Source organism: Asparagus officinalis, chromosome 3, assembly GCF_001876935.1.
Source record: "Asparagus officinalis chromosome 3, Aspof.V1, whole genome shotgun sequence".
Classification (NCBI taxonomy): domain Eukaryota; kingdom Viridiplantae; phylum Streptophyta; class Magnoliopsida; order Asparagales; family Asparagaceae; genus Asparagus; species Asparagus officinalis.
Window position 1 is genome coordinate 2272619 of NC_033796.1, and position 10068 is coordinate 2282686.

Below are 10068 nucleotides of genomic sequence, written 5' to 3' on the forward strand. Positions count from 1 at the left end.
CTAATTTAGGGCTATAAATAAACTCTATTCTAAATTTTTTTGCTTTCTTTCTCTTATTACGTTTTGAAAAATTCCCCAAGCATCTAAAATATAGGACCAACATGGGGAGCATGTGATGTGTTAATGATGGCCAGCTCATTATGCAATAGGAGGATGACACATCCCCTGTTCTTCCTGTTGGTCCCATATTTTGGATCACTGTAGCAAAACTCATAGTTATTTATCTGAAGAATTTGTAAGCAAATTGTAATTTAAGATACATTTATAAATTTCCTTTCATTGACATGGCATCCATGTACGTGCACAGGGTGGGTGCCGTCACCCACCCTACTTTTGGTTCTCTTCGTTATTTTACCTTTTGTCTCAAAAGTTAGAGCAGTTTTTTATTCCAAAGCTTAGCTTTTGTAACAACTTTGCTGATCTCGTCACCAAACTTAGAGGTTACCACCCACTCAGCATAAATGGCATTTAAAGAAGCTCAAACTGAACGCATCAGTTCCATTCATAAAAGAGAGATTCTTTTATTTCTCTACTAGTTGAATAAATGGTAGAAATGTTACTGCTTCTTCCCTGTTATAATAATAATATTCATGCACATTTACTTTATTAATTAACTGGCATGTACCGATTTACGACACGTGCTAAAATGTTCCTTCGAAGAAATTAGAGGTTTTTTGCTTATAGAACCAAAGTTATACTTCCATTGACCGAAAAACCCACCCAGTTCTATATGTTCTAATAAATCCAAGGTACAAAGTTCCTCTACCCTTAAACTCAACATATAGAACGCAAAGTTTATAACTGCACAATAGAATGTATAAATTTATTCTTTAGGATGCGTAGTTACAAATTATAGTTAATATAGCTACATACCATTGGATGTATGGCTGTGTGTTCTATATTTTGGGTTTGAAGGTAAGCAAACATTGTATCTTGGATTTATTTGAGCATATAGAACTGGGCGGGGTATTTTGGTTAATGGAAGCATAAGTTTGGGTTTATAAGAAAAAACTCCAAGAAATTATAATGTCTCTTATTCACGTGAAGTTAAAAAATCAATTTTCATGTTAATTTACAGGTGATCCTACGCAGAAGTCTCTAGACTGCAGATCAAAGTACAAGCTAGATAGAGATAACCATATACATAAAAATAATGATAGTGGTACATCCTCTATCACACTTCTAACCACGTCATCTCTTGCTACAGTGTGCGTGGCCCACTTGAGATTTTAATTTCCCTAGTCTCTATACATAATGTCGGTGACCTAGCTTAGACCAATTGCATCATTAAGGAAGCCTCAATAATTGACTAATCTTATTGGTTGTTAATTAAGATGATGACACTATCAAAATAAAATAAAAATTATTTTGGGTCAAACATTACGTCTCTTGAGTATTTCCTCACAGTAGGCCCCAAATGCAATTAGGGTATACTTAAGTCTTAATAAGGGAGGAATTGATTAGGTGAGAGAGGGTCCATCAAGATTATTAGAGATTATTAATTCATTGAGATTAAGTGCACACCGTTAATGTGTACTCTGTTTTTCTTTTTCCAACAAAAAAAAAATTGCTGTTCGTCTATTTAGTATATCAACGTCTAAACTATTTGGAAGGGATCATTGCTAATTGGAGTCTGGAGAACAAGAAAAAATGGAACTTATATTTAGAGTCCAATCGTAAATATTAAATAGTCGCATATAAATAAGGTTTTTCCCCTCAAAGAAACCATTTTAAAAACAGGTCAATGTATAAAAGTTATTTTTCATTTTTAGTTTATATGCAAACCATCTTTAAAGTGGATTTTGGTTCTAATCAACCACCTCTCACTGAAAAATTTTCACTAAAAATTCAATAACATCCTTAAAAAACTCACATTCAAGACATGTGACTCATTTTGTTAATGATTAGACTTAGTTAGAATACAAGTTACGTACTTTAAACATATATTTTTTTAAGCTTATATTTTGATTTTTAGTTGAATTTAACCAGGAAGTGATTGATTGGAAAAAAATCCACTTTCAAGCCGGTTTACGTATAAATTAAAATTCAAATGTGATATCTATATAATAACATTATTTTAAAGATTGTTTCTAGTTAAAAAAAAGCCTACAAATAATTTCATTGTGCTTTTGGGGGTTTTAGAGATTTGCGGTTGACTGAATTTTAATACTTCCTTAATTGAGTCTATACTTTTGGAGTTGGGGGTGCAGTACTTTTACTTGTTACTAACCTTTTGTTTATTAATAAAAATCAAGGCGCGGCTTTGAAGTTTGTGAGTCCATTTTTTTTAAGGGAAAAAAATTGTGTTTCAATAAACAATGGGCCCACCTCACCTGCAAGTCGCACGCTTCAAGGATGGAACTGGATCAAATCCTGCCTCTCCCATCATCGATCATCATCAAATTTAAGAGAGGATAGCAGCCAATTCAATGGGCCCACCTCAAACTTGGATCAAATTAAGTGGGTGTTTTAGAAGTAAAAAAACCTAAAATATATTTTCTTGTATTTCTTAAAAAAAATTATAGGAAATTTTTTAAGAAGTCAAAATATATAAATTTTCTTATTTTTTATACTTTACTCGTTTGGTTCAAAACAAGAAAATGGATCCATTACTTTATAGAACTAGCAAGTTTTTTTTTTTGGTTACATATGTCAAATTTATAAAAAAAGTATCAACTATCATATTTATCACTTTATAACGGCTAGTTTAACGGCTAGTTTTACATTCTCAAATCTTATAAAATCCTTCTATCCTCAACTATCCATGAACACAAAATTTTCATAATTGAAAAACATGAGTAAGGACTGAGGTCCGCGTTTTGCTGGCGAAACGCTCCATTGAGGGTCGCGTTTTGATGGAGCAACTCAGGCCTGAGGTCCACGTTTTGTTTGTGAAACGCTCCCTTGAGGGTCGTGTTTTGATTGTGAAACGCTCCTTTGAGGGTCGTGTTTCAATTGGATCACGCATGGCTCATATTTGGGCTCATTAACATGAGACTCGTGTTCTAAAGTCGAAATGTGAGGCTCGTGCTGAGGCTCACAAACACGGAGTTCGTGTTGGTTGAGGGATCAGCTTTCTCGGAGATGTGTTTGTCGTAGGGATCTCCTCCTTCGTCTAGCAATGTTTCTCTTGGTATGTCTCAAGGCTTTTGCAGCTTCACTATCTGTGTTGATCAAGTTCGTCGCTGCAATGAGCCTTTTGTGACTCGATACCCATCGTTTTGGTGCGGGTGTAAAATCTTCAACTTGATTAACAAGTTTAACTGTAGCTGAGCCAACTCCTTCAGAGGATCGGCTATCTGAGCTATCTATTCCAAAGGAGAGGCCCTCCTTTGGTGATTCGGTCATAATTGGAGCTTTAGTCTTCTTGGAGACTTTGCGAATCTTGTGCATAGCCTCGAGACTAAGGGATCCAGATGAGAGTGCTTCCTCGTACTTGGCTTGGTCAAACTCCACAACAAGAGTTTTGACCATTGTTCCAGCGAGATTGACGTCGGATTACGCCACCACTTCTTCATCGGTGAAGCTAGTCTCCAGCGGAGGCGACATCTTTTGTTTGTGGGAAAATTAAAGAAGAAAATAGAATAAAATTCTGTATTTATCCCTCTAACTAACTTAGAAAAAGAATGAATACAATCTCTCTTTGCAATCTCTCTCTAACTGATTTAGAAAAATAAATTACAACTCTTCTATATCAGTTTCCCGGTTTACAAAAGAGAGAAGGAATCGAGGGAGATCATTCCTTTTGTTTAAACCTGGGTTCTTCTCGGTATCGATAAGAGTTTGATTCTTGTATCCCGTTGACGATCCGATCGTTTCGACTCGTGGAACACGGTCTATTTCTCTTTAATTGACATTGAGGAGAACTTGCGAGGTAAGTTTAAAACTCTTAACGAGTTAATAACTCTTAGCGAGTTTAAAACTCTATGAAAGAGTTAATTTGAAAAAGAAGATTAATCCTTTTTTTATTTAACCAAAATCAGTTTTCAAGCCAAGACCAAGGCTCCAAAGATCCAATCTGAAAGATCCCTCAAAAGCTCTAGCCGAAGATCCAAAGGTGCCGACAATTGCTGACCAACTGATCTCCTTCTCCCTCTCCAATCTCGATCTGCTAGAAGATCCGATTTAAGCTAACTTTTTAGCTATTTATAGGGGATTAAAGGGTGTAACTAACCCCTAAAATCGCTCCTTAGTGGGGTGTAATCCCTCTCAAATCATGGAAAACGGTTTTGGAACTGTTCAGCTCGTGTTTGAGCGAGTCAAACACGAAATCCGCGTTCTAGGAATAAAGTTTTGTGTCTACAACTGAAGACGAAGTGGTGAACCCCCGTGTTTTATTCTTGGAAAGCGGATATGAGTTCCGCGTCTCGTTCTTGGGATGCAAAGATGAACTCGACATCTTAAGTTGAAGAGACCATCAACTTGTAGTCTCTTTTGTTGGAGCGTTACAAAGATTGTCGTCTTGTAATCTTCGTCTTGGCTCTTTAAAATGTGAGAGTCGTCATTTGTAACTCTTGTTGATGATTATGAAGGCCGTCAAATCAGAACTTCCATCGGCTGTTATGAATGTCGTTGAATTGTAATCTTCGTCGTTTTTCATGAAAATCTTTAAATTATACCCTTCTGGAAGTCAACGAATTGTAACTTTTATTATCAGTGCTTGATGGGAATCAACTATCTGCAGTAATTTTTAGACAGCCTACAACCATTCATAGCATGTAGAACTTTATTGAAGTACCTACTAACCGCTTTACCTGATCTTATGAATTCGGTCCTTGTTACTCTATTTTTTTTCATGACCCACTATGCTCATGAACATAGCGAGTTGTTCTTCAACTTGAAGGTGTCTTGTATCCTTTAAATAAGCATTTTTTCGCAAAAAATCCGTAAGTTTGAAAAATTCCTTAGTCCCCATTCTAATATAAGACCTACAACTATCACTATGTTCTTCAAAGATACGCTCGAAGTGGGCGTTTCTAAAAAAAATTCTCATCTTATCCTCTCTTGAAGCATTATAAATTGATTTGCGCTTAGCACACAATCTTAATAAACAAGCTATGATTGTAACCATGGAAGATATAGACGTATTAGCACACATCTTCTTTATTTGTTCTTCATCTACACCATCCATCTATATTAATTACAAAAAAATATAGTTTAAAACTTTTATGCAATAATAGAACATAGCCATGCAAATGGTTGAACTCATGATGGTGATGTTTGCATATAGAATTTTGTAGCTATTACCAAATAATATTATTTATAACACTATAATAACATAAAAACAACTATCCAATGATATATGCTAGAATTATCAAGCATATGAATGATATCTTGTCAATATTTTCTCATCCAACAATTTAATAGACTCATTTTCAGTTACATTCATGCCACAATAGTAGTAAAATCAACAACTAAATAAGAACAGGAATTCAACCGTAGTAGATCGAAAAATCCAAACCCATAACTAGGCCATAATTTTCTTTATAGTCAAGTTCTCAAATGATTGATGATTTTAACATGCTAATTAAGCCACAATAGTAACAAAATCGAGAGCTAAGCAAGATCTGATAATCGACTGAAAAATTAAATGAAACAATTGAAAAATCAATCGAATAATCCCGAATAATCAAGGGGGCTTAGGGGTTTATTTTTATACCTCAACAACTTAGAAGATCAACAGCGAAATCACTGATTTCAGCTAAAAACCACAAATCTCCAAATTAGCCGCAAGAACACCGATGACTGTATGTGGCGGAAGCCCTAGTGGGTCGATCTCACTAGCGAATAGTCGTAATAATCAAGGACGAGAGATCAAGGTCAGGAAAAATAGAGGTAAGGAAATATCAAGGACTAGAGCTCGAGGTAAGGAAAAATCGACCCAAATTAGCCGTAAGAACGACGACAAACTAGAGCGAAGCCCTAGATCTTCGAGCTCGCTAGTGATTGGTGGGAATAATCGATGACGAGAGCTCGAGGTAAGGAAAACTTGAGTGTGAGAATAGGTTTGGGGGCGGGAACGAAGGAGGAAGCCCAAAATATTTTTCGAGTTCTAGTGGCCACGAGAATATAAAGTGGGGGCAGAAATGTGGCTATGGGGTGGGTTTAATATTTTAATAATAGGTTATCAGTTTTTTGGGTGTTTTCAGCTCATTTTGAGTGGAAAACAATTTCTGTAAAATTGTACAGATTTCTGTACTTCACAGAAAATTTTTCTGTAAATTCAATGTTGAACCAAACATAGTTTATGGAAATTGTGAGCAAATTTTTATTTACAAAACTACCACTAACAGAACATTTCCTAAAACTTTTCTATAAAATACCCTAACCAAACACCCCCTAAGAGTCAAAAGAGTACAGCCTTGCCCAGAGATATACCTGCAGAAACAGGATAATAAGTGGGTCTAACTACAATTAACTCTTATGTTTTTATCTCCCATTTTGATAACTACACTAAAACTTGGGTTACATGATTGGCATAATTGTATATTAGTTCCTTAAATCATCCTTAGTTGCCAAATAACCCCTCAAATCTCAGTATATGCTTATTAGTCCCTCAAATCTTCAAATTTCTTGCAAATTTGTCCCTCTGTTATGAATTCTGTCAATTTCTCTAACTCATGTTGGATTATGCCTTGACTCAACATCGAAAACTACTCAAAGGCTCTTGAGTTTTCCACACTGGTTTTCTCTAACTCTAGTTGGGAATATAACCGTTGAAAAAAAAATTTGGATTGGATTTGTTCCTGATTGTAGAGAAAAAAAAGAAGTTGTTGAATTTGGGTTTTAGTTGGAGTGAGTTGCGGGTATGAACACATTATGAAATGGGTTGATAAGGTTTTCAATGATAGGGTTAATTATGAGCGAGGGTAACACAAGAAAACTATCTAATTCTGAAGTTAACAGAAGTTCACTCTCAAATAACGTCACTTAGCAAGAGGGACAAGTTTGCAAGAAATTTAAAGATTTTAGGGACCGATAAGCAAACATTGAGATTTGAAAGACTATTTGGCAATTAAGAATCATTTAAGGGACTAATGTACAATTACCCACTAAAGCAAAAAGGAGCAAAAAATGTTTGGTAAATGACTAAGATTTGGTACCTAGACCATAATAATTGGGCATGTATCTATGGATTGGTATATAATTTTATCCGCACACAACTCTAAATCAGTACTCTGCTCGTGTGGTTTGGTATACTATCTTTTTCTCATAGCTCTATCGATACCATCTTAAACTAGTATAAGTCAACAACATTCAAAAACTTAGAAAATGAAAATTTAATGGATAATTAGGTCACTTGATGCTGTTTTATTCTTTAGATGGATCCAAATCTAACAAAACTCGTCAATTTTTGGCATCTACATTTGTGCACGTATAATTATCCTTTGCCCCTGAGGGTATGTAATGTGGGTAGGTTCTCTTTTTCAGTTGGGTTTGGATTAAAAACAAAGTTTTATCCGAACTAGACTACCGTAATATCTAGCTAATGAGGCATTAACACTAGATTAATTAGATTCTAGATGTGACATATATAAATAATACAGTTTCTTATATCAATCAGTGCTACAGTAGTGTAGAAGCAGTTATCTAATTTGAGTACCAATTTGTTTCAAGAAGTTAACCGTGTTTTATATCTCAAAATCTTCTAAAATAGTAAAAAAAGAAAATCTATGGACAAATATAAAAAAGAAATTCGAGTCGATATGACACTTTCTTAGTAATGATAAGCATAGTTTAACTCTGGAGTAATCCCTAATGTGAATTCTCCGTTTGATCGCCCGTAAATCTACATCAATAAAAGTTTTTCTTCTTCAAAAAGATATTATTATATATTTTCGAATTAGCCTATACGCTAGTTTTACAACTTGTTGAGCATTCATCTAATAACACCGTATTAATATTAGTTGTAAGTTTATTCATGACAATTTCAGCATAGAGTGCTATTATTTATTTAGTTATGCCCTTGGATAGATATTGGGCTCAAGAAAAGTACGTGTTTGCGTCAATGGATCTACAGCGGCATTCATTTGGGCCTTGGACTGCTATTTTAGCATACAGTGGCTTGGTAGGCCCATTAGCTAGGTTATTCATTTATTTGCTTTATCTTTATAAACTGAGACAAAGCTTTTATTGTAAGCGTTGAGAGGGGCAAATAAAAATACATATATATTTCCTACAAAGTAATATCTATCGAGCAACTAATTAATGCCGCTGTACAAATCAGTAATTTTGGGGGTTGTTAGTTAGTTATTTTACAGCGACACGTCTGGTAACATCTCAAATAAGTCTAAACTTACAAGTCCTATTTGAAAAAGGTTAACTCCTCAATTTTGAAAAATTAGCTTATAAACTGTTCCTTTAAATAAATAAGCTAGGTTTTGTTTAGAAAACGACCATTCTATCTATATAAGTTTTAATTAAAGAAAATTTATCATAGAAATGGAAAGTCATAAGAACCCAATTTTATGTTTATAAATGTGCTCATGTTTTTTTAACTCATTAGGGACGACACGCATAATTCTTTTCTAGCTATAATTGTTTGTTGTCCTTGCCTTACGACCTTAGTCTTAGTCAGCGCTTCGGTCACGTCCATAAACAAATTAAAGGAATTAGTTAACTAATAATAAAATAGCAATAACAACGAACCGATGAAAGAGAAAAGAAATTTATCTCGCTTTTCATTTATAATAATTTTCAGAAACAGTTACAGATAAAACATTTTAAAAAAAAAATCATGACAAAACAAACAATAAATACAGCTGAATAATTAAGCAAAATTTAATAAGGTAACGAAAAACTCAGCGTGCATGCGTACTTGACGTACGGCGGGTCCAAGCTAGCTAATCAAGCTAGCTAGCCTTTAACTAACAACCTAGCTAGCTAGGGACAAATTGATTAATTAGCTCCTGACGAAGCCATCGATGAACTTGGCACCAGCGTCCTTGAGCCAGGTGACGTCCCCCAGCCAGTTGCCGATCAAGAAGAGGGACGCCTCATTCTTGTCGATGGGCACGTGCTTCTTGACCCACTCGGCCCTGGGCTTGGGGTCACCGTTGGGCCCCCTGTTATTGTACTCGGCGTAGTAGCAGGTCTCGTGGAAATTGGCCTCGTCCCAGATGGTCCAGCCCTCGGGCCTGATTACGTCCCCGATCTCAGACTCCATGACCACCGTTCTTGCCCTCGCCTTCCACGGCCTCCCCAGGTAGCGTCTTGACGGAAGCCTGTCCGGGAGCAGCTTCTGCTCCGCCGCTATCCGGCATTGTGGATGACCAGCCCGCCGCAGCGCCCTGTCCTCGTTTCCGTCCGCCGGTCACGTGTTGAACTGGTTGTCCATGGGGCGCCGGACCACGATGAGGGAGTTCTGGACTATGCAGGCCCGCTGCCGAACATGAAGTCGATGGTGCCGGAGATGACGCAGTTGCTGAAGAACTGGCGGTTTGCCTTGTAGTAGAGCGTGTCCTGGAACCGTTGATGGCGGCAGTTGAAGAAGGCCGAGTGCGTCGCCCGACCAGCATGCAGGGCCACGCCTGTGGCCGTCTGGCCCCGCGTCGTTCATGAACCCCATGGCCTTCGCCACGAACCCCTTTCCGAACACACCTGTATATATATATACGTACATTCGCAAATAAATAGGAGATACGTTCAGTTGCTGCTGCCTCTGACCATCCCGCAGCAGTTTTTAATTAATTAAGCTTTTGGGTTAAAATTGGTTCCTAGCTAGAGCTAGAATGCAAAATATCGACGGCTTAATTACCGAAAGTGTAGCTCAGGGAAGTGGAGATTCCGCCGCCGTGAGCGACATTATCGTTCCAAGTAACCATCGACTTCCTCGGCCCGTCCCCGTACATGAATATATTCGAAGCTTCCACCTTCACCTTCTCCTTGTAGGTCCCGGCCTTCACGTAAATCACGACCCTACTCGGGTTCTTCTTCGGCACCGAGCTCACCGCCTCCTGGATCGTCTTAAAATTGCCGCTCCCGTCCTGAGCCACCACGATGTCGGGCTTTAGCCCGGCGTTGTTCGCTGACCCCATCAGTTTGCGGTCGGCCGCCGACACCCATTTC

At 37.2% G+C, this 10068-nt stretch overlaps 1 protein-coding gene across 1 annotated transcript in view; it reads right to left on the bottom strand.

The window, feature by feature from the left end:
* Positions 8653-10068, bottom strand: part of LOC109832025 (pectinesterase 4-like) — a 10403-nt gene continuing 8987 nt past the window's right edge. Inside the window, exons 2-3 of the mRNA XM_020399483.1 lie at positions 9758-10068; positions 8653-9600 (exon numbers count right to left, since the gene is read on the bottom strand). Coding sequence (XP_020255072.1) covers positions 9314-9600; positions 9758-10037 — 567 coding nt within the window. The 5' untranslated portion in view covers positions 10038-10068 and the 3' untranslated portion in view covers positions 8653-9313. The remainder of the gene's footprint in view (positions 9601-9757) is intronic.